The sequence below is a fragment of the Anomaloglossus baeobatrachus genome, chromosome 5, assembly GCF_048569485.1.
Source record: "Anomaloglossus baeobatrachus isolate aAnoBae1 chromosome 5, aAnoBae1.hap1, whole genome shotgun sequence".
NCBI classification, from domain to species: domain Eukaryota; kingdom Metazoa; phylum Chordata; class Amphibia; order Anura; family Aromobatidae; genus Anomaloglossus; species Anomaloglossus baeobatrachus.
In genome coordinates this window covers 524328075-524354201 of record NC_134357.1, presented here as the reverse complement: position 1 = coordinate 524354201, position 26127 = coordinate 524328075, and the positions used below count along the sequence as shown (strand labels likewise).

Below are 26127 nucleotides of genomic sequence, written 5' to 3'. Positions count from 1 at the left end.
AGGATCTTTGACTTTATTCAGAAATTCAGGGAATATTCAGGCTACAGAATTAACATCAACAAAAGTGAACTTCTAGAATTAGGAGACAAAATACCTCAGGAGCAATAGGGGAAGCTGGGTCTGGAACTACGTGTCTCAAAGTCATCCCTAACGTATTTGGGGATAAAGATAGGGAGGAGTCCAGACCAACTTTATTCACTTAACTACACCCCCCTAATAGGTAAAATATTGGGGGAACTACAACGGTGTAAACATAGCAACAAAAAGAGGAATAAATATCCTCCAAAAATTAAGGATTACTTACAGCAAAGATAGGGCTGCAGTTGTACATTGCCCAGGCCAAAAAAAATTACAAAAAAAGTGTGATCGTACAATAGATTTTTGGGATATTTTATTCACTGTGTTCACTATATGGTAAAACTGAGATATCTATGTGATGCCTCAAGTTAGTGCGAGTTTGTAGACACTAAACATGTATAGGTTTACTTGTATCTAAGGGGTTAAAAAAAATTCACAAGCTTGTCCAAAAAACGTGGCGCACGTTTTGCGCCATTTTCCAAAACCCGTAGCGTTCTCATTTTTCAGGATCTGAGGCTCAGTGATGGCTTATTTTTTGCGTCTCGACCTGACGTTTTTAACGGTACCATTTTTGCGCAGATGCTACGTTTTGATCGCCTGTTATTGCATTTTGCGCAAAATTTGCGGCGACCAAAAAACGTAATTTTGGCATTTGGAATTTTTTTGCCGCTACGCCGTTTACTGATCAGATTCATTGATTTTATATTTTGATAGATCGGGCATTTCTGAACATGGCGATACTAAATATGTGTGTATTTTGTATTTTTTTAACCCTTTAATTTTCAATGGGGTGAAAGGGGGGTGATTTGAACTTTTAGGGTTTTTTTATTTTTTTAAAACTTTTTTTTTTTACTTTTTTTTTTTTATTTTACTAGTCCCCCTAGGGGGCTATAGCGATCAGCAATCCGATCACTCTGCACTATCTGCAGATCTCAGCTACAGAGCTGAGAACTGCAGATTTGCTGCTTTACTTTCAATGCCGGCTGTATTCCGGCATTGAGAGGAAGTGAGTCATGTTAGCTACAGGCGTCATCACATGACCCTGTGCTACCATGGCAACCACCGAAAGTCACGTGATCATGTCACGTGACTTCCGGTGGGGGCGGGGTAAGTGACTGTCATGGCGGCGCCCATATACTTATTGCTGCCAGATTTTGGCAGCGAAATGTAAGGGTTCCACCCGCGGCTAGCAGGCACAGGTCAGCTGTTGATAACAGCTGATATGTGCGCGGATCGCGGCCGCCTGCCGGCGGCAGGGGGCGGGGCTTACCGGCACACGATCCATGACGTACCCAGTACGTCATGGGTCGTTAAGGGGTTAAAAATTTGAATAAAAAAAAGGTTTAAAAAAAAAAGAAAAATTCTGTTTTTGACCCCGACTTGATCCGAACCTCAATGGAAGTCAGTAATTGGGCATTTTGTGGTTCCACCTACATGCTGCCAGCCATAAGAAGAACAGCAGGGTAGGCAAGGTTTTTCAAATTACTTTTTTTTGTTTATGTGCACACTGCATCTGATCATGCCAATTTTGCCCCAAATGTGAACCGTTCAAACACTGCAAGCAGCTTGCACAGAGCTGAGCATCACTCATACCCAATCACAGCACTGCTCACTTGAGTGGTTTGCACTTGTAACTCACTGCAACTTTGAACCCAAACTTTGTTTTTTTGGAAGTCTGTTTCCGAACCCCAACTCCAAACAGAGAACCCCATGTTGGCTCATCTCTAATGCTCAATAGGGTTTAGGTCTAGCACCTTTACCCTCAGTTTCTTTAGCAAGGTAGTGGTCATCTTGGAGTTGTGTTTGGGGTCATTATGTTGGAATACTGCCCTATGGCCCAGTGTCTGAAGGGAGGGGATCATGCTTTGCTCTAGTATGTCATGGTAAATGATGGCAATTATGGTTCCCACAATAAACTGTAGCTGCTCACAGTCAGCAGCACTCATACAGCTCCAAACCACTATATTCCCACCACCATGCTTTACTGTAGGCAAGACACACTTATCTTTGTATTCTTCTCCTGGTTGTCGCCAACAAACTTGACACCATCTGAATCAAATAAGTTTATCTTGATCTCATCATACCACAGGACATGGTTCCAGTAATCCATGTCCTTAGTCTACTTGTCCAGCAAACTGCGGGCTTTCTTGTGCATCATCTTTAGAAGAGGCTTCTTTCTGGGACAATAGCCATGCTAAGCAATTTGATGCAGTGTGCAGCATATGGTCTCAGCACTGACAGGATGACCCCCATCCCCACTCCTCTAACATCTGCAGCAATGAGGGTAGCACTCATATTTCTCTTTTGAAAAGACAACATATGACGCTAAGCACATGCACTCTACTTTAAAGGGAAGGTATCGTAAAAAAAAAAAAAAAATTTCAATAACTGAAAAAATGTAAAGTAATAATGTTTATATGTTTTGTTTAAATATTATTTGTTTTTAATTGTGCAAAATATAAAATAAAAATAAAAAGTTTGATATTTTCCACTGTTAAACATTAGGGGGAGCAGCTTCTGAAATAATAGAGAAATACCACTGTAGAAAAAGCTCACATTACAACTGCAGTAAAAGTGGGCGGAGTCTGCTCTCCTGTGTGTGATGGCATGCCTCCCCCCTCCTAATCTGAGTGTTTACAACAGATAACAGAGAATGACATGTAGGGACATAGTGCAGAGCCATTTTGTTGGTGACCAGAAATGTCTAAAGTGTCACCAAAGACAGCTGGAGTATCACACAGGATAGGATTACATACTCAGCAGACAGTATCACACAGGAGAGTATTAGATACACAGCTCAGCAGACAGTATCACACAGGAGAGTATTAGATACACAGCTCAGCAGACAGTATCACACAGGATAGGATTAGATACACAGCTATGCAGACAATATCACACAGGATAGGATTAGATACACAGCTGTGCAGACAGTATCACACAGGATAGCATTAGATACACGGCTCAGCAGACAGTATTACACAGGATAGGATTAGATACACGGCTCAGCAGATCGTATCACACAGGAGAGGATTAGATACACGGCTCAGCAGACAGTATCCACAGGAGAGTATTAGATACACAGCTCAGCAGACAGTATCACACAGGATAGGATTAGATACACAGCTGAGCAGACAGTATCACAGAGGTATTAGATACACGGCTCAGCAGACAGTATCACACCGGACATGATTAGATGCACAGCTCAGCAGACAGTATCACAGGATAGGATTAGATACATGGCTCAGCAGACTATCACACAGGATAGGATTAGATACACGGCTCAGCAGACAGTATCACACCGGACATGATTAGATACACAGCTCAGCAGACAGTATCACACAGGATAGGATTAGATACACAACCCTGCAGACAGTATCACCGGTACACACACAGGTACTCACATGCAGTGGCGCACACACACACACACACACACACACACACAGCAGCGGCGGGCAGAGCGAGGGCTGGGTAGAGGGGAGGGAGGGGGTGTCATTAGAGACGGTAACGGCGGGGGGAGGGGCGGCAACAGTAGCTGGGGCTGGGTAGAGTGGAGCAATGCTCTGCTGCACGCTCACCCACAATGCTCTGCCACGCACGCACAAAAAGCTCTGCCACACGCACGGACACACAATGCTCTGCCAGCACACACACAAAATGCTCTGCCACATGCACAGACACACAATGCTCTGCCAGCACACACAAAATGCTCTGCCACCCACACACAAGCACGCACACACATTGCTCTGCCAGCATACAAACAAAATGCTCTGCCACATGCACAGACACACAATGCTCTGCCAGCACACACACAAAATGCTCTGCCACCCACACACAAGCACGCACACACATTGCTCTGCCAGCACACACAAAATGCTCTGCCACACGCACACACAATGCTCTGCCAGCACACACATTGCTCTGCCAGCATACACACAAAATGCTCTGCCACACAAACAAGCACGCACACACATTGCTCTGTCAGCATACACAAAAAATGCTCTGCCACACAGACACAAGCACGCACACACATTGCTCTGCCAGCATACACACAAAATGCTCTGCCACACGCACACACAATGCTCTGCCAGCACACACACAGAATGCTCTGCCACACGCACACACAATGCTCTGCCAGCACACACACAAAATGCTCTGCCACACGCACACACAATGCTCTGCCAGCACACACAAAATGCTCTGCCACACGCACACACAATGCTCTGCCAGCACACACACAAAATGCTCTGCAACACACACAAGCACACATTGCTCTGCCAGCATACACACAAAATGCTCTGCCACACGCACATGCACACACAATGCTCTGCCACCACACACACAAAATGCTCTGCGACATGCACGCACAATACTCTGCCAGCACACACAAAATGCTCTGCCACACACACACAAGCACGCACACACATTGCTCTGCCAGCATACACACATAATGCTCTGCCACACGCACACACAATGCTCTGCCAGCACACACAAGCACGCACACACATTGCTCTGCCAGCACACACAAGCACGCACACACATTGCTCTGCCACACGCACACACAATGCTCTGACAGCACAGACACAAAATGCTCTGACACACACACAAGCACCCAAAATGCTCTGCCACACGCACACACAATGCTCTGCCAGCACACACACAAAATGCTCTGCCACACACAAGCACGCTCACACAATGCTCTGCCAGCACACACACATAATGCTCTGCCACACGCACACACAAGCACACATTGCTCTTCCAGCATACACACAAAATGCTCTGCCACACGCACATGCACACACAATGCACTGCCAGCACCCACACAAAATGCTCTGCCACATGCTCGCACACACAATGCTCTGCCAGCACACACACAAAATTCTCTGCCACACACACACAAGCACGCACACACATTGCTCTGCCAGCATACACACAAAATGCTCTGCCACACGCACACACAATGCTCTGCCAACACATATACAAAATGCTCTGCTACATGCACGCACACACATTGCTCTGCCAGCACACACACAATGCTCTGCCACACACACAAGCACGCACACACATTGCTCTGCCAGCATACACACAAAATGCTCTGCCACACGCACACACAATGCTCTGCCAGCACACAAACACACAAGCACACACACAAAATGCTCTGCCACACGCTAGGACACACAATGCTCTGCCAGCACACACACAAAATGCTCCTCCACACACAAGCACGCACACACATTGCTCTGCCACCCGCACACACAATGCTCTGACAGTACACACACAAAATGCTCTGCCACACACAAGCACACAAAATGCTCTGCCACACGCACACACAATGCTCTGCCAGCACACACACAAAATGCTCTGCCACACACACAAGCACGCACACACAATGCTCTGCCAGCACACACACAAAATGCTCTGCCACACGCACATACACACAAGCACACACACAAAATGCTCTGCCACACGCACGGACACACAATGCTCTGCCAGCACACACACAAAATGCTCTGCCACACACACACAAGCACGCACACACATTGCTCTGCCAGCACACACACAAAATGCTCTGACAGCACACACACAAAATGCTCTGACAGCACACACAAGCATGCACACACATTGCTCTGCCAGCACACACACACAAAATGCTCTGCCACACGCACACACAATGCTCCGACAGCACACACACAAAATGCTCTGCCACACACACAAGCACACAAAATGCTCTGCCACACGCACACACAATGCTCTGCCAGCACACACACACAAAATGCTCTGCCACACACACGCACACACATTGCTCTGCCAGCACACACAAAATGCTCTGCCACACGCACACACAATGCTCTGCCAGCACACACAAGCACGCACACACATTGCTCTGCCAGCATACACGTATATACATGCGGCCGGGGAAGGAGGGGGCCGTACACTACTCACAAAGGCCGGCAGGTGACAGGCCATGGGGGCAGAGCGTGGGGGTATTATCAGAGAAGGTAGCATCGGCGGGGGGAGGGGCGCCGGTACACTACCACCACGGGCCGAACGGGTGACGGGGGGAAAAGTTCAGCACACAGAATGACCGCTGTGAGCTGCAGAAAGATGGCGCTGATCTCCTCCCTGTGCTGTGATCTGGACAGCCCAGGGGGAGCGTCCAAGTCACAGCAGGGAGCTCTACCGTAATAAGCCTAGGGGTCGGATTCCGACTATCAGAGTCTATGCACAGGGGCTGCCATAAAGCAGTGAGTAACTGTCGTTACATACACAGCAAATCCAGCATGGCAGCCCCCAGTGCCTCCAGTAAAATTAGAATTAAATAAAACTAAATAAGCAGTGGTTTAATTTTGTATTAAAAATTATTGATTTCATAATCACTATTTTTAATACAAAAATTAAAAACCACGACACCTTCCCTTTAATCAACCATTGTGAGGCCTTTCCTGAGTGGAATCTGTCTTGTGAATCTGCTGTATGTTCTTGGCCACCATACTACAGCTCAGTTTTAGGGTGTTGGCAATCTTCTTATAGAATAGGCCATCTTTATGTAGCACTACAATTGTTTTGTTTTTTTTATTTTCAGATGCTCAAAGAATTGTTTGCCATGAGGTGCGCCATGTTAAACTTCCAGAGACCAGTTGTCATTATGTGACTGTAGTATAGCGAAGGACAAAAGGCTCCTATACTTTCCCTCACGCCAGGGGACTTTAGGCTATCACTATCCTCAGAACTACCCCTAATGGTGCAGATGCCCGAGTCTCTTACCTTACTGTGCTCCTAAATAAAGCTAATCTCTCCCCCTCCCCAGGGAAGGAAGGGTCTGAAGTGAAAGGGAAATAAGAGTCAAGACAGACAGTAATAACAGAAGTTCAGTCACATGGCACACTCTCAGGAATAAAAACTAAGAAACTAAAGTGAAAAGGTAGTGAAGAAAGGCAGCAACACAATGCCACAAAAAGGTTTAAACTTAAACCACTCACAACAGACACAACCACAAGTAATCCTGGGTAAATCCACATCTCCAGACCAGAATAGACAAGCTATAGCTGGCACTAGAAGAACAGTCCAGTCAGCATATATATAAGTGTGAATATGACGAGCAGACTCTTACTAGCCTGCCTAAAAATTACAAGTCTGTGAGTCGACGTCTGAGTCTCTAGGCTGATTTGTCATCAGAGAAGTTAGAAGGCAGATAATAATAATAATAATAATAATCATGAGTTTCCACACACCCTGACGCTCCCATGACAGTTAATGATGCTTGAAAAAACCTTGTGACTAGAACTGAGCGGATTGCTCATAATCCGGGTCCGGCGGATCTGTCGCGGGTTGTGAAAGAAGTCCGGATCCGATCCGGAATCCAGACCAATGTACGTCAATGGGGAGCGGATACGGGGACGAGAGAGAGAGCGCGAGAGAGAGCGAGAGAGAGCGAGAGAGAGCGAGAAAAAAAAAAAAAAAAAAAGGTCCAGGTCGGACCTGGATCGGACCCTGAAACTGCACGGATCCGGACTTTTACAGTTCGGGTCCGCTTAACACTACTTGTGACAGTGAGTTATTTAGTGGGCACAGCAAATTTACACTTCTACAAGCTGTACACTGATTATTATGCATTGTAACAACGTGTCATATCGTTTGTGTTGTCCCGTGATTAAAAGATATAATAAAATATTCACAAAAATGTGAGGGGTATATTCAACTTTTGTGACATTATATTATACTTTTTTTTTTTAATTGTATAAAAAAATAAAATCTAAAAAATAAAAATATATATAAATTTGGTATCACCATATTTGTACTGACATGCAGAATAAAGTCAACACTATGTGTGCAGTCTGGCGACTGTCTAGTCTGCCTTAATTAATGAATGATAGGGGCTAACATCCACGGTGCATTGTAAATGAATGAAACAGTATCGTAGAAAATTATTTTATTCAACGTGTTTCGGAGAAAAACTACTTTGCCAGGACAATCATAATTCCATGGTACATAAAACTGAGGATATATATAGTGTGAAACACATTTCAAAAAAGGAAAGCGCCAAAACCGCTAATTCACTTGATCATTCACATATTGAACAGACATACAAACATTGGCCAGACATAGCGTATGTCATCAAACAGATATAAAGCATTGGTAACATCTCAAACAAAATGTGTTACATTGAAACATAAAAAATAAAAAGTAAATAAAAAAAGGAAAATTGTGTTTCATTTGATGTGAAATGATCCAAACCCATGACTGTAGTGAGAGCCCTCTAGAACTGTGGTATAAACCATTGGACTATCAGTGGAAGGGGAAAAGAGAGATTAGGATTGATTGGAGTGCCACAAAGTGAAAGAAAAGAGTGAGAACCCGTGTAGGATTGAATTAGAACAAATCCCAGGAAGGTATTAGACCATTGGAATATCTGATAGTCTACATAAAATAGTACCCAGTAGTGAAGTTCACTAGATATTGCTAGAAACACATGATTTCTAGAAAGCGATAAAAATTAAATGAAATGGCGGTATGATGAAAATGTATTACTGAAAAATTAACAAAGGATTTCTATTACATGGTTTATGTAAGCATTGTATCATTTATCATAATAATTTCAGGGTCTTCAGGAAACACCTATTGAACAAATTCCTTTGACTATACCCAACCAAAAAGAAGTCCAAAACCAAAATAAAAGATTTTTTGGATTTTGAAATTAAATAAATATTTTCAGGCCTCAGGGATTAAATTAAATTTCAGATATATAAATGTATATATAAATGTATATATGTACATATATATGTTCTTAACTATTTTTAACAGATTATATATATATATATATATATATATATACATATATACATACATATATACATATACACACACATTGGAACCTCGCTTAACGAGTAGCCCAGTTAGTGAGTATTTTGCCTAACGAGCAAAGCTTGCTGTAAATTTGTAACTCGGTTTACGAGAAAGCTTTGCTGTATGAGCAAAATACTCGCTGCACACACTTCTGGTTCCGTACATCCACTGCGCTCTAACCCGCACTTGCAGTCCACACAAACGCACACAAGCACGCACAAACACACACAAACAAACACGCACGTGCACACATACAGTATTATGCTCACCTTACCTTCCGTTCCATCGCCGGCCTCATGGTTCTACAAGGACCATGAGGCTGGCGATGGAACGGAAGGTAAGGTGAACATAATATGTGTGCATTCCGTTCCATCACCGGCCTCCTGGGTCCTGTAGTTTGCCGGTATAGGATGTGTATCGGCATTCGGCAAGCATCGTGACGAGGCAGGAACTTCCCCTGTCAGCCGCTACTCAAAGGCAGTGCGCTGGCCAATCAGAGGCAAGCGGCTCCTGCCTTTGACGTCAGCATTCTGGCAGCGGAAGTTCCTCCCTCGTCGTGATGGTTACCCAATACACATCCCGTACCAGCGAACAGCAAGTCCCAGGAGACCGGCGATGGAATCGAAGGTAAGGTGAGCATAATATGTGTGTGTACATGTGTGTTTGTACGTGTTTGTGCGTGTTTGTACGTGTGTAGAATGGCAAAATAGGGGACCAGGATGGGACATTTAACAAGTTGTGGAACGAATTGTCTGCATTGCAGTGATTTCCTATGGGAAATCTTGCTTTGCTGAACGAGTAACTTGGCTAACAAGCACACTCCCAGAACGGATTGTTCTCGTTAACCAAGGTTCCACTGATATATATATATATATATATATTTTACATCTAATAAATTAATTATGCATACTTCGTCCTCTTTATATTTTTATAATTTTTGTATTCATTTTTCCCTAGGATACCATTTTATATATGGCTTGTTTCAAAATTCAATATCACACTTTCTGGCATGTTTTCCTTCATATGTTTTTATTCACATAAAACTATTTAATTACCATTTTTATGTTTTAAATGTTGGTGTATATAGATTATTTTCAAATGGTTATTTTCGCTAACCTTCACCGCTTTCTCTCACGCAGGCACAGGTCCATTTTCTCATGCTCTGCACTCCAGTAACCTTCACCGCTTTCTCTTGCAAAGGCGCAGATCCATTTTCTCATGCTCTGCATTCCAGTAACCTCATAACCTGTCCATTCATTACTCCTTCTACTCCCATACATATAGGCATACTTCTGTCTTTTTTCTCATGTTTTTACTACAGTAACCTCTTCCTCTATCTACTGACTGCACAGTGTAAGTCACTGGTTTTTTTCACTTGTCATTTTTTCACTTGTAAATTCAATTGTGAAGTTAAATTGACAACTAATTAATAACTCATTTTCTTACATTTTCCCTTGAGTGCATTTCATCTTTTTGTTAATTTTCAGCAATACATTTTCATCATACCTCCATTTAATTTCACTTTTATCTTTTTCTAGCAATCATATGTATGTAGCAATAATTAAAGAAGTTCTCCACTAGGTACAATTTTATGCAGACTATCAAAGAGGCCATGCCTGAGGACCCCTACCTTACTTCTTTTGTTTGTGTTTAGAACCATATATAACTTATGCCTTCAAATGGATAATGAGCCACTAGTTTTTTTTCATCTTAACATATTGCACACATTATACATGTACATTATGCCATGTTACATTAAGTATTTTACACGTGAAGATTATTTTACATGATGTTGTGCTGCTATAGGGGTACATTTCTGATTTTGTCATTTTGATTGGTGCTTCAATATAGGGCTACAGGGACAAGGAGGGAGAGTCAACATTGAGTGGGGCACCACAACTTTATTTTTCTGGCTGATGTGTCTTTCTGCATCATGCTTTCATCCGCAGACCAATTGCAATATTGCTATCTTTTGTATCTTGTGATTGTGCCCTTTTTGATTATCATATTACTTCATGAATTTTGGCATTTGTCTATAAAAAAAACTAGTTGTCCAAAGAAAACAATTTTCTATTTTCTGAAAATACAAATGGCTTCTCCCCTGTGTGATTTTTCTAGTGTACAGTGAGACTTGATTTCTATATAATACATTTCCCACGTTCTGAACAAGAAAATAACTTCTCCCTTCTGTGAATTCTCTTGCGTCACAAGACTGGTTTACACTTATCTAATATTCTGAAAATGTAAATAGCCTCTCACATGTGTGTGTTCTTTTATGTCTACTCATATGTGAATTTGTGTTAAAACATTTTCCACATTCAGAACATGAATATGGCTTTTCCCCAGTGTGAGTTCTCTGATGTCTAATAAGCTGTGAATCACTGTAGAAACATTTCCCACATTCAGAACATGAATATGGCTTTTCCCCTGTGTGAATTCTCTCATGTTTAACAAGACTTGATTTGTGGTTAAAACATATCCCACATTCTGAACATGAAAATGGCTTCTCCCCTGTGTGACTTCTTAGATGTACGGAAAGATTTGATTTGTTGATAAAACACTTTCCACATTCTGAGCATAAATATGGATTATTCCCTGTGTGACTTCTCAGATGTACAGAAAGATTTGATCTGTTGTTAAAACATTTCCCACATTCTGAACATGAATATGGCTTCTCCCCTGAGTGAGTTCTCTGATGTTTAATAAGATTTGAGTTACTGTAAAACCATTTTCCACAGTCAGAACATATATATGACGTCTCACCTGCGTCACTATTCTGATGTGCAGTAAAATCTGATTTCTGCGTAGACTCTTTCCCACATTCAGAACGCTTCCCTATGTGAATTTTCTCATGGCTAACAAGAGTTGATTTTTGGTTAAAACATTTTCCACATTCTGAACATGAAAATGGCTTCTCCCCTGTGTGAATTCTTTGATGTCTAATAAGATCGGATTTCCTGTTAAAACATTTTCCACATTCAGAACATGAATGTATCTTCTCACCAGTTTGACTTCTCTGATGTGCAGCAAGATTTGATTTCTTCGAAAATCCTTTTCTACATTGTGAACTTATAAGTGATTTCTGTCCTGTGTGAATTCTCTCATGTAGTACTAGACTTGATTTCTGGTAGAACCCTTTCTCACATTTAGAACAAGAATATGGCTTCTCCCCTGTGCTAATTCTCTGACATGCAGCAAGATGTAATGTAACAGGATGACTTTTGTCACATTCTGAATATGAACATTTCTTTTCTATTGTATGATTTAAGAGTTCGACATTCCTCCTGTGATCTTTTCTTTGCTTAACATTTTGTGATGAATCAGAACATAGAATATGTTGAAAAATATCAGATGATAGATCTTTGCTGTGAAGGTCTGTCTTAATAGCAGGAATAATAGCATACTCTTCATTCATATTTTGTGTGATCTCATAATCCTCAACTTTAAATTTTGATGACTTTATATATCCCTCTGAGTTTCTGGTAGAGTCATCTGCCGAAAATAAAATTGTTATTTTTTAACAATATTACTGTGAAGTTATATTGATTTATTATCCTGTCTCTGTATTGATATTAGTACACAACTTAAAAGGCATGTAGATAAATTTTCTCATTAAAGTTGCCATACACTTTAGAAGTACAAAACTTGCTTTATAGGGAAGGAATTATGGCTGTCAAACAATACGGGTACAATTTCAGATCTTATAGAATTTATAGCTGTGTGCCTTGCAAGCCATGGGTGCTTGCCATTGGTTTTCTGCAGACGCCAATAGCTCAAGTTACATAAAAAGTATATATATATTTCATAAAACAAATATTCCTTTAAAATATAATTCTTTATGCTTTATAACCATTACTTTTCCCTCTTAAAGAGAACTCTATCATTGAGATTATATTCTAATTAGTTGGAAGTGCAGCAGGATTGGACATTGCACTTGCAGCTCTCCTCAATTCTCTCCCTATTCCCCAACCCATTGCCTTCCTGTTTCTCACTGACAGGTCACTCTTCTATTAGCGATCTGTCAGAGACAAAAGGCACACATTATTTTTCTTAAAATTCATAAAGTTTTCATTTCTGTTTACACAGCCATAGGAGAGCTCTTTTTTACTGGACGAATTAGAATTTTGACCGACAGCATTCATTATATTATCAATCATACAAAAAAAATTTGAAAACAGTTGGTTGAAATGATGGGGAAAAAAAAACCAATTCCCTCATGATCATTTGGGAATGTCATTATTTTGGAGGTTTTATTTGGTGTTCAGGAAAAGCGACTAAAACAGAATTTTTTTATTATGACAATTTCAAACCTGTATAATGGTATATGTATACATATATTTAATTTTTATGGCTTAAATAATTCTAAACTTTGCAAAAATTTATCTCAACATTTTGTGCGATCTATAACTTTATTTTTCCGTCGACAGGGTATCTCAGGGTGGGGTGGGGGTGGGGCCAAATACAATAGTTCTATAGTTTGGATTTTTCTACGACATTTACCATATGGATTAATACATTTTATATTTTGATAGATGGGATAATTAAAGGAATGATGATAGCTAACTTGATTTTTATTTATTTTCTCATTTTACCAAATTCTTAGTAACTTTAATTACTTTTCACTTTATCTTTTTGTGACAGGGAAGAGGAGGAAATGATAATGGGTGGATAAACAGACTAGGAATGGAAAAAAGCACAGTAAGCTGTCACTGACGTGCCCCATAAACTGTTTGTTTCTGATATTATAATCTTTAAGCAGGTTCTCCACTACCCTGACCCACTTACAGATCTTGCCATAAATGCTTTAGTACAATCACCCTAATGATCCCCATATAACTTTTCAGACAATTTGCATGTTTTTCTTCTGGCTTTCTCTTTCGCTTCCTGTGTCCTGGCACCAGTTCTGTTCTACCTTCCTGTTCAGAATCCTCGGCTACCTTTTGTCTACATTTCCCATCAGCCCTTGTGCTGGGATGCAAGGCAGAAGCAAGCACAGACTTGTAACTCCGCTTAAAACCCTCACACTCCTCCCCCAGCTTTACACTAGTGGTGGGCATTCCGGTTCTTTTCCACGATCTACATCACTTGAATCCGCTCATGAAAATCCATGGGTGAACACGTACTCAAAATAAAATCCCCGCTGCTGAAACCTTTCCATTTAAAGTAGGCCAATGAAATTGCTGGGTAATGGGGGATTCATCCAAATAGGCAGGGTTTTGGCTGTTGATCGCTATAATTTTACCTCCAATGAGAGCCAAAGACTATAATTAGCTCTCACCTGGGTGATGGCTCCCATCGTTCATAGAAGCAAGTCAGTTTTTTGTACTGGATTGTTTGTAAATGACACATCACTAGTTCACATACTGCTTGAGCACTAGTTCTTGTCCAGAACGCTGCTGCAAGCAAGTTACTGATACAGGAAATAGACGTACCATAAAGTATTAGAACACCAGCACTTATAATAATGTTTTTCCCCTATCTCTCCTCACTGACTAATCATGTTCATTTTAATAAAATAGATGGATGAGGAGAAGGATATGTATGAATTGTAAGGTGGCAGCAGGATAGGTATTGGACGGGAGGTATGTGTCACCGAGGTTGCAAGCCTCGGTCATGTAGGACCCGGAGAAAGAGGCTTGAGCATGTATAGTGCTGAGAGGTGTTTTTTAATGGGACCGAATATTGGGTCTGGGTTTTAAGAATGGCCACTAGAGCTGGGTGGGACTGGCCATTCCCTAACCTCCAGTTCCAGGATTTGGAACAAGCTATAAAGGCAGTTCACCTGCCTCATTTTGCAGCTGGGGAGCGAAGGTGAAAACACCTCTGTTAGTCAGTCGGCTGACCGGGACGGAGGACGGGAAAAAGACCTATTGTGTTTTTCCTTATACTTATGCCAGAGAAAGGCTGTTTGTTTTTGTTTCCTGGAAGTTTATGGATATTAAATAACTCTTCCTGGTTTTGATATAAATTGTGCTGCCTGTGGCTACTTAAACTGCTGCCGGTCACTGAATCCTTAGAAATGGTGGAAAATGTGGGCAGAAATCCCAAATAGCACAAGCGATTGCGGATTAAGCATCAGTTATCTGAGTAGGACAGTGTCCTCCTGTGAGCAGAACCATTCTATTGTAGAAAATGAGGGTTTGGTCATCAAGTGGGCACTGGTAGCCTTAAGAAATTATCTTTGACCATGGCGCAGTGAGATGGATGAGGGAGAAAAAAAGGGAACAATGCATGGGTGATAAAATAGTTACTGGCTTATCAATATTTTACTTTTCAAGTAGAACATAGGCCCAAGAAACAACACAGGAATGCAGGTGCCATGTCAAGGGAACATTGTTTGATGGTAGAAAGTGCCAAGCCCCCTGGATTTGGGTAGAGGGAAGGGGGGGTTATGAAAATGGCAGTTGATGGACTTTAAATATATCTTCCTGGTTTTGAAAAACAATTATGCTGCATGTGTCTACCTTGACTGCTATAGGTGAGTGCATCCCTTACAGAATATATACATTATAGGGGGTATACTGCACGGTGTAATAGGTTACAGGTCATGCTGCATGGTGTGTATGTGTAAATAAATATATGTATTATACACACATACACATACACATACACACACACACACACACACACACACACACAGTGATGTATGCATACAGATACAAGGTAGAGGTCTGGAGGGAGAAATGTGCAGAAATGGAAAAGATGTGTCTGCAGATGTATGCACAGAATTAGCGTCCGAGTGCTGACAAATAAAGCTCCACCCACCCACACAGCATGGAGTTCACATGATTTTGATGTCCACCAGATTCCAGAGGCAAGACGTTATGGAGAATCTGACATGGCGTAACCGGAAGTCAGAGGATTCTCAGCTAGAGATCATGAGACTAGAAGACCAGCTCATGTTACTGAAGGATTTGTGAAAGCAAAGTATTTAGTAAGGTACATATCTATGGCAGGGACATGCAAAGTAATGGTCAACCCCTTTAATATGTTTAAATCCAACCAGTGGTAAACACCAAGATGTAGAATTAATAATTTGTGTGTTAATAAGACATTTCCTAATAATTGTTTATACTACACTATTTTTTTTTTTTTAGAAGATTCTATGACTTGTCTGCATTTATTGGTTACTACTCACCTTGGCGGTTATCTGTAGAAATCTCCTCTTTATACCACTCATCACCCCTCACGTACAGCTCTGTAGTATCAATAAGGGTCAGATCTTCGCCCTGAAACAAATATTGTAAAAGTCACAGATAGATGGAGAAGTCACATCAATGATCAGCTCTAATCCTGCCATTTCCACCGTTCTCATTACACAAGTATAAACATATAACACTGGTGGATAAAACAACACTGAACACAAGACCTTCACAACCGTCTACACATCATAGGGAAATTTCATGACACCTTCTCTCCATCTACCTGATGATCCTGAGAAACATTGAGATTTATTTGTTTACAGGCCTGTGGAAGAAGAGGATTTGGACATCTCTCCGGTGTTGTCCTCTCACTGGATAGAACTGGAGAAAACACATACAGGGACTGAATTTATTGTTAAAACCTTTCCCACATACTGAACATGAATATGGCTTCTCACCTGTGTGACTTCTCTGATGTGCAACAAAATCTGATTTCTTCGTAAACCCTTTCCCACATTCTGAACTCATCCTTTTGTGAATTCTTTCATGGCTAACAAGAGTTGATTTTTGGTTAAAACATTTCCCACATTCTGAACATGAAAATGGCTTCTCCCCTGTGTGAATTCTATGATGTCTTACAAGATCTGATTTCCTATCAAACCATTTTCCACATTCAGAACATGAATGTAGCTTCTCCCCTGTGTGACTTCTCTGATGTACAGCAAGGTTGGATTTCTTCATTAACCCTTTTCCACATTCTGAACTTGTAAGTGGCTTCTGTCCTGTATGAATTCTCTCATGTAGTACTAGACTTGATTTCTGGTAGAAACCTTTTGCACATTTAGAACATGAATATGGCTTCTCCCCTGTACTAATTCTCTGATGTGTACCAAGATGTAATGTAACAGTATGACCTTTGTCCCATTCTGAATATGAAAATTTCTTTGCCACTGCATAAGATGATAGTTCGACATCCCTCTTGTGATTGTTTCTTTGCATAATATTTAGTGATGAATCAGAAGATAGAACATGTTGAAAAGTATCTGATGATAGATATTTGCTGCAAAGGTCTGTCTTTACAGCAGAAATAATGGCATCCTCTTCATACATATTTTGTGTGATCCCATGATCATCTACTTTAAATTCTGATGACTTCACATATCCCTCCGAGTTTCTGGTACAGTTATCTGCCAAAAATAAAATTGTTTTTTAATTATATTACTGTGATGTTATATTGATTTATTATCCCGTCTCTGTATAAATAGTATACAAATTCTAAGTCATGTAGAAAAATTCAATTGTCTCATTAAAGTTGTCATAGACTTTAGAAGTGTAAAACTTGCCTTACATGCAAGGAATTAAAAAGGCGGTTCACGCCATTTCATTACTGGTCAAATTGATATGTTGAGAAATAAGGTTTCTTTCAAATACCTTGTGTTGCCAATAAGGCCTGTGAGCGGTGCTATTGCGGTCCACTCACCCCTTCGCGTGACCCCCCCAGGCTCCATGACCTCTGATGTCCGATGATGTCATGACAAATTCCTGTTGACCTGACATCACCACAGCCGGGCCCAGTCTCCGTAAATGGGCGGCATTTCACCGCTCATCACAGCCCAGCATCGCTCCTGCTAGTGGCTCTCTGCAGTGAAAGAGAGAGCAGCGAGATGCTGGGCTGTGACGAGCAGTGAATTGCCGCCCACAGCCCAGTCACTCAGGAAGACTGCGTCTCACCTCAGTTGATGTGACATCACTGGACATCTGCGGTCACGAACCTCGGGGGTCACGTGAAGGGGCTGAGCGGACAGCAATAGAACCGCTCAGAGGCACTATTGGCAACACAAGGTATTTGAGAGAAACCTTGTTTCTCAACATAATATCGATATGGCCAGTAATGAAAAGGGGTGAACCACCCCTTTAAGGCTGACATATTATGGGTAAAATTTCGGATCTTGAAGAGTTTGTAGCTGTGTGCTTTGTAAGCCATGGGTGATTGTCGTTGGTTTCCTGCAGAATCCAATAGCTCAAATTACATAAAAACTAGATATTTCATAAAAAATATTCCCTCAATATATAATAATAATTCTTCATGTTTTAAAACCATTGCTTTTGCCCTTCAGTTTTCTCGTTTAAATAGAAATCTACCATTGATAGCGTAGGCTAATGAGTTGCAATCCAGCAGGGCTGGGCATTGCACTTGCAGCTCTCCTCCATTCTCTCCATATTCCCCACCCATTGCCTGCCTTCCTGTTTTTGACTGTCAGGTCACTCTTGTTTCTGAAATCTGTCAATCAGAGACAAAAAGCACACATTATTTTTCTTTTCTTCTAAAAGTGAAAAAGTCTTTATTTGTTTATACAGCCGGATAAGAGTTTGTTTTTTTTAGTGGGCGAATTAAGAGTTTTGAATAACAGCATTCATTTTATTATTAATTGTACAGAAAAATTTGAAAAAAGTTGATTGAAATGGTTGGGGGGAAAATGCAATTCCCTTATGATTATTTTGGGTTCTGTAAGGCTGCTTTCACACCTCCGGTTTCTGCAATGCGGCACAATCCGCCACTTTGCAGGAAAATCGCAACCGTTTTTTTTTGCTGCCTGTTGCGTTTTTTCTGCATAGACTTTAATTAGTGCCGCATTGTGCCGCAAGGCCTTGCGTTCCATCCGGTTTTTGCCGCATGTGGCAGATTTAGCCGATGCGGCGGCCGGATGGAACGTTGCCTGGCAAAAAAAAAACCGCATCGCGCCGCATTCGGCCGATGCGGCGCATTTTTCAATGCATGCCTATGGCGGCCGGATGCGGCAATAACCGCATCCGGCCGCCGCATGCGGTTTTTGCCACTGCGCCTGCTCAGTAGCATGCCGCAAGCGGCAAAAACCGGACTGGCCGCAAAGGAAAAACTTATGCAAAGGATGCGGTGTGTTCACCGCATCCGTTGCATAGCTTGCACAGCCGGATTGAGCCGCAGAGCTCAAGCCGGATGTGTGAAAGCAGCCTAAGCTGAAAAAAAAACAAACATTTTTTTGCGTTTCATATGGTGTACAGTCAAAGAGACTAGAACACATGATGTTTTGATTACGACAATTTCAACCTTGTATACTGGTACATGTACATATTTATTTTATTTTTATTGCTTAAATTAAGTCTTGTTTTGCATCAACATTTTGTGAGATTTATAACTTTTTTCGCTCTCTATATATGGGGTATATACAATATTTTGATCTCGGGGTGGGGGTGGTACAGATACGTTAGTTCTGTAGTTTGGATTTTTTTAGGACATTTACTGTATGGGTTAACTCATTTTATATTTTGACAGATGGGACTACCTCTTCTCATTCCCCATAAAATAAAAAAAGCCTATACTCACCTCTCGTGCTGGAACAGTTCCAGAGATGTCAGAACAATGTTATGACACGCGAGCCCAGTGACCAATCACCGCAGGCCTCCTTCTCCCCACCTTTGGACATGTAGGTAATAACAGGAAGTGAGTGCTGTGGCTGGCACTCACTTCCTGTTAATGCCTTAAAAGTTTGAAGGCGGGGAAACGGAAGCTGGCGTGGATTGGTCACATATCATAAAGTCACATGGGCTTTGGGAACGCGAGTTCCAACATCGAATAAAGTTCACATGATTGTGATGTCTCTCCAGATTCCAGAGCATGGTGTAACAGGAAGTCAGAGGATTCTCAGCCAGAGATCATGTGACTAGAAGACCAGCTCATTTACGAAGGATTTAGGAAAGCCAAATATTAAGTAAAGTTCTTATCTATGGCAGTTAGTTCACATGAAAGGGACATACAAAATAGTGGTCAACCCCTTTAACACATGAAAATCCAACCAGTGCTAAACACCAGGAGGTAGTATTAATATTTGTGTATTCGTAAGACATTTCTTAATAACCGTTTATATTACACTTTATTTTTAAGAATATATGACTTGTCTGCATTCAGTGATTACTACTCACCTGGGTAGTCATATGTTGGAATCTCCTCGTTACACCACTCATCACCCCTCACATATGTCTCTGCGGTATTAATATGGGGCAGATCTTCACCCTGAAACAAATATTGTAGAAGTCACAGACAGATGGAGAAATCACATCTATGATCAGCTCTAATCCTGCCATCTCCACCGTTCTCATTACACAAGTATAAAACAAGACTGAGCACAAGCCCTTCATAGCCGTCTACACATCATAGGGGATATTTCATGACACCTTCTCTCCATATACCTGATGATCCTGAGGAACATTGGGATTTTCTTGTTTACAATCCTGTGGAAGAAGAGGACGGGGACATCTCTCTGGTGTTATCCTCTCACTGGATAGAACTGGAGGAAACACATACAGGGACTGAATTCATTCTTTACATACAGATAATTAAAGGCCGTGAGTATTTAACCCTGGATATTACCTGGTGATGTGAGGGGCTGGGGATCCTCCATCATGACTTCCTTGTATAGATCTTTGTGTCCTTCTAAATACTCCCACTCCTCAATGGAGAGATAGACTGTGACATCTTGACACCTTATAGGAACCTGACACATACAATGATACCATCATCCCCCTGATCCCTTTATAGCGTTACTGTATAATGCCCCAGCATACCCAGGAGTGTCACCTCTCCAGTCAGCAGCTCAATCATCTTGTAGGTAAGTTCCAGGATCTTCTGCTCATTGATGTTTTTATGTATCAGGGGGTGAGGTGGAGGCTCCGTGTTTGGGCTAAAGGGTCTTCTCCATCCCTCAGACACAGGGGCCTGACAGCGATCACTAGAGGTCTTCTTCACTACTGTGTAATCCTGGTTATGGAGAGACACATTAATAAATCTCACTACAGACATTTCCAGAGTCCTCACCTCTCCAGTTCTGTCCATCTGTTATTCCCATAGATAAGAATGGTGTAATGTGACGTGATCAGAATCTCTCACCTCTCCAGTAAGCCGGAAGAGGATCTCTAGGGTGAGGTGTAATATCCTCTCCATCATCTTGTCCCTGTCCCTATCCATCCTTGACTGGTCAATCAGGAAAATTCTCTTATATAGAAGATCTCCACTGAAAGGATCAGATATTGTAGGGACCTGAATGGGAAGACGATGATCGATGTAACATCATAAAGAAACCCATTTAAAAAGACGAACTGAAAAATGATGTCAGACTTTCACATGAACTCTGCAGGCACTGATCACAGATGTACGGTGAATATGTATGGTACAGAGGGTCCAATATTTTAGAGACCTGAATGGAAAGCAGATGAGCTACAGCCACTGATAGTGTGGATGATGCCAATATGTACAGCATATAATTACTTTAGACGCACTTCTCAATTGATGAAATTCAGCTTATCAGCTGATGGGGCATCTGTCGCGGGCGGGGAGGAGGGTGTCAGCACACCGCGCTCACCCCTTCTGCTCGGGTCCGGCGGCCGCCGCTGCTCAGTGGTGGCTCGAGCTGTGGGCCGGATCCCGGGGGTTCTCGAGCGGCACTCCTCGCCCGTGAGTGAAAGGGGGATTTGGGGTGTTGGGATAATGTCCGTGACGCCACCCACGGTTGTGGTGATTTGTAGCACCACCGCTGCTCAATGCGGGGATCCCGGGGGTGGTGATGTGGAGCAGCTAGGTGTTGTGTTGCCCCTCCGTGGGTAGGGGGTTTGGTAATCCCGGGGCCCGGTGATGATATGTAGGATGCAGGGCCTGGTGGGCGCAGGGACGCGGGGGCAGCGCTGTGCCTTGCGGCACTGTGGTACTCACTCAGCCTGAGACAGTGACACAGTTCTCGGTAAACAAACGGCTGGTTGGTCGGTCCCACGGACGGCTGCACTTGCTCACCCAGTCGGTAGCGGTGATGTCCCTTTTCCTTGCACCTAATGTTGTCTGTTGGTCGCGATGGATTCCCACCGGTAACCCACTCCCCGGCTTCAAGCTGGACCGGAGGAGCTCTACTCTTTGCCCGCAGGCGCTGGCCCTCAGAAACTGGTGCCCTGGCGGTGGCGGTGTCTCTGTTGTACAGGTTGGGCTGTTGCCTTCACTTGGGACTTGGTTGTTGGGGGATCTACGTCCCCTTCACTGACGGATTTGGCAAGTTTGGCGACTCCTAGCCTTGCCGGGGTCCGAGAGGCCCCTGCCCTGGTGCTGACTGTCTTTTGGTATGCTGCTCCAGACCGCCGGGTCACTACCCGTCCGCGGTCCTTCCAGGAACTTCCAAACGGTCACCCCTTCAGACAATCACCACTGTTGCTGACCTTGCTGACCCTGTCCTGCACACAGCTGGACACACTTCAAGCTTCCTTTCTGTAACTGTTCTCACTTTTCTTCAGCTTCTCTTACTCCTCCTTTACCACTTCCACTTCACTTCACTACTTTCACTTCCTTAGCTCATCTTAGCTGTTTACTCCAGCTCTCCCCTGAGCTGACTCTCCTGACTCCTTCCACTACCTCTTCCAAACTCTATCTGCCTGGTTTCTTCCCGCCTCCAGAGCTGTGAACTCCTTGGTGGGCGGAGCCAACCGCCTGGCCCACCCCCCTGGTGTGAACATCAGCCTCTGGAGGAAGGCAACAAGGATTTTAGTTTAGCTGTGGTGTTCCTAACTGGGATGTAGGGTGTGATGGTGCAGTGACCTGTGACCCCTGGCTTGCCCAGGGCGTCACACATCGACACCAGCAGAGACTCCACAGAATAAATTTCCATTGCATGCAGGAGCTGTGGCCATGTTATCACCACAGGTCCTTGAGCTCTTCTAAGTCTAGAGGCTACTGAGAACAGTCGGAGAATGTAAAGGCTAAGGATCTCGGCTGACACTCTCCCTCCATATCTGCTACTCAGAAAGGTGTGGGAATAGGAAAGGTATGACTGCCTGTGGGAAATGCTCTTCTGAAGGAGAATGGTTGAATGCTGAGGTATTTGAGCTTCACTGTATTTTTTCGTATTTTGAGGCAGATTTGTTTTTTGTTTTAATTACACTTCATGAAGAAAGATTGTCCAGTCTGTTCCCCCTCTGCGTCTGACAAGGCTACAAAATATCATGACTGAGGCTCAATTATTGCAGCCTTGAGGCACCAAAGAGTGAAAATAAAGATGGAAGAGAAGAAAGTAGCTGGAGGGAGGGAGGGAGGGAGCAAATGGAGGACAGGGCAGGAGCTGCTGTACTAAGAAAGGCTAGAGAGCCTCTCTGTCTTTTTGCTAAGATCAAGTGTAGTATTTTTCGAAATGGCGGTCTAAAGGCTACTTTACACACTGCGATATCGGTCCCGATATCGCTAGTGTGGGTACCCGCCCCCATCTGTTGCGCGACACGGGCATATCGCTGCCCGTGCCGCACAACATCGCCCAGAGCCGTCACACATACTTACCTGTCCGGCGACGTCGCTGTGACCGGCGAACCGCCTCCTTTCTAAGGGGGCGGTCCGTGCGGCGTCACCGCGACGTCACTGAAACGTCACTGATCCGCCGCCCAATAGCAGCGGAGGGGTGGAGATGAGCGGGACGTAACATCCCGCCCACCTCTTTCCTTCCGCATAGCGGCCGGGAGGCAGGTAAGGGGAGCTTCCTCGTTCCTGCGGCGTCACACGCAGCGATGTGTGCTGCCGTAGGAACGAGGAACAACTTCGTTACTGCTGCAGTAACGATTTTTAAGAATGGACCCCCGTGTCGCCGATTAGCGATTTTGCACGTTTTTGCAACGATGCAAAATCGCTTATCGGTGTCACACGCAACGGCATCGCTAACGCGGCCGGATGTGCGTCACAAATTCCGTGACCCCAACGACTCCGCATTAGCGATGTCGCAGCGTGTAAAGCCCGCTTAAGAGAGCGGGCTGCTCTTGTAAATTGATACCCAGTGTGCATAACGTATAGTGTGCTTGTTAGTATGCCGGGTGGCTCATATATTCATCTGGCGGAAAACCTGACCCTACAGGATCAAATCCAGTTGGTCAGGTAAATTTGAAAGCTCAAAGTGTATAGTTTCCTAGGAGTGGTGACCCTGGAGTGCCTAAATTCACAAAGGTGTAATGTCTGGGACATTTAATTTTTTATGGTGGAATGTCCGAGGTTTGGGTGATGCCACTAATAGGACGACTGTTATGGAATATGTCAGGGATCATTTCTCCAGGAGACACATCTGGATAAAGAAAAAAATACCATATTTGAACCGTTCATGAATTGGCCACAGTTTTCATTCCCCTTATTCAAAACGTGTTAGTGTACTGATACATAAAGCTATCCCGTTTGAACCCATATCTTCTCAAATATAAACCTGACCTCCTTTTCTAAGTATCGATTGCAAAATCTCCAACAAAGAATTGCTTTTGATAGGGGTGTATATTCCTCCACCTTATAATCATAATGTCATGAAAATGGTGGTGGAAGCCATTCAGGGGACTCAAAGAGTGCAGGTAATATGTATGGGAGACTTTAACAATACTATTCACCCATACTGTGATAAATATAATAATGACTTGACCAAGGTGAACTCCCCTATTTCAGCATTTGGTGAGGTGCTCTCGGATCTGGCACTGACGAACTTGTGGAGAGTTAAACATCCGGGAGTCAGGCAGTTTTCCTGCTATTCTAAATCACATGATACCTTATCCAGGATCAATATGATCTTAGGGTCTGAGAGTTCGTTGCCAATGGTGGAATTTGTAGCATACTTACCTAGACCCATTTCGGATCATTCTGCCATTCTGACCTGTCTCAGTTTCCTCTCTGGACCAGACCCGGCCCTTACTACATGGTCCCTAAATGCTTTCTGGCTTCAAATTATTGAAATTGAAAATTCAAATTGTCTCTTGAGGGAGGAAGGAGACAAACTCTACTGCCACCTATTGGAAATGGCAATCCTAAAAGTCAAAAGTGGCTCTTTAGGCTGGTTTCACATTTGCGGTATTTTGCAGCACTGCCGGATCTGGCACAAATGCGGTACAGTTCTATACAGTTCACAGGCATCACGGCAAGCTCCGGTCACATGCTGTCTCATGCTCCGGTCACATGACCGAATGTGACCGGAGCTTGCCGCGATGCCTGTGAACTGTATAGAACTCTACTGCATTTGTGCTAATATAATGTATTACAAAGCACATACATAGCAATGCATTATAACTGTCAGTGTGACATGCTGCTGGCATGGCCTACCAAGCCACCGTAGCCAGCAAACCTAGCTGTCATTACATGACCTCAGGTTGACATGGCAACGATCAGGACCCCATGATCAAATCATGGGTGTCCCCATCAGATGGGAGAGGGAGTGCACTCCCTCTCCCAGTCTCTTAAATTCTGTGATCGCTATTGATAGCAGCGTATAAAAGGTTAAACAGTCAGGGGCAGTTTGAGGACCGTATTCAGCTGTGACAGCCAAAGCTCGGCTATCCCTTAAAGGTAAGGTATCGCGTTTTTTTATTTTTGCATTAATAATAGTGATTATGGAATCAAGTATTTTTAATACAAAATTAAATTCACTGTTTATTAAGTTTTTATATAATTCTAGTTTTACTGAAAAACTGGGGGCTGCCATCTTGGATTTGCTATGTGTAACGACAGTTACTCACCTCAAATATGGCAGCTCCCTGTGCATAACAGTCAGTTGTCGGACTGTGTCCGTATACTTAACAGTGACACTACTTCTGCTGTGGGGTGAACGCGCCCCCTGGGCTGTCCAGATCACAGCGGAGGGAGGAGATCGCCGCCACCTTTGTGGAGCTCACAGAGTATGCTGTGTGCTGCACTTTCCCTCACCCAGGATGCGTGAGTACCAGCGCCGGGCCACCGACAATCCCCCTCGCCGCTGCTCTCCCCCCCGCTGCCCTCCCCACCACCGCTGCTCTCCCCACCACCGCCACTCCCCCCACTACCCTCTCCTCCCCGCCGCCGCTCCCCTACACCGTTGCCGTTCTTACTGCCGCTACTCCCCCTCCATCGCCCCCCCCCGCTCTCATGTGCTCACCTCTGGCCTTCGCTCCAAGCAACTCAGTGGGGCACAGTAAGCTGAGGAGCGTAGTATATAGCGAAGTGCGGAATACAGTGGAGCACAGTATACAGTGGAGCACGGTATACAGCGGAGCACTGTATACAGTGGGG

The 26127-nt window shown here is 43.3% G+C and overlaps 1 protein-coding gene across 1 annotated transcript in view; it reads right to left on the bottom strand.

The window, feature by feature from the left end:
* Positions 1-8021: 8021 nt before the first annotated feature.
* The window catches only part of LOC142312887 (uncharacterized), a 206464-nt gene continuing 188358 nt past the window's right edge, over positions 8022-26127 (bottom strand). Inside the window, exons 20-23 of the mRNA XM_075351872.1 lie at positions 16520-16932; positions 16345-16442; positions 16058-16148; positions 8022-12411 (exon numbers count right to left, since the gene is read on the bottom strand). Coding sequence (XP_075207987.1) covers positions 11147-12411; positions 16058-16148; positions 16345-16442; positions 16520-16932 — 1867 coding nt within the window. The 3' untranslated portion in view covers positions 8022-11146. The remainder of the gene's footprint in view (positions 12412-16057; positions 16149-16344; positions 16443-16519; positions 16933-26127) is intronic.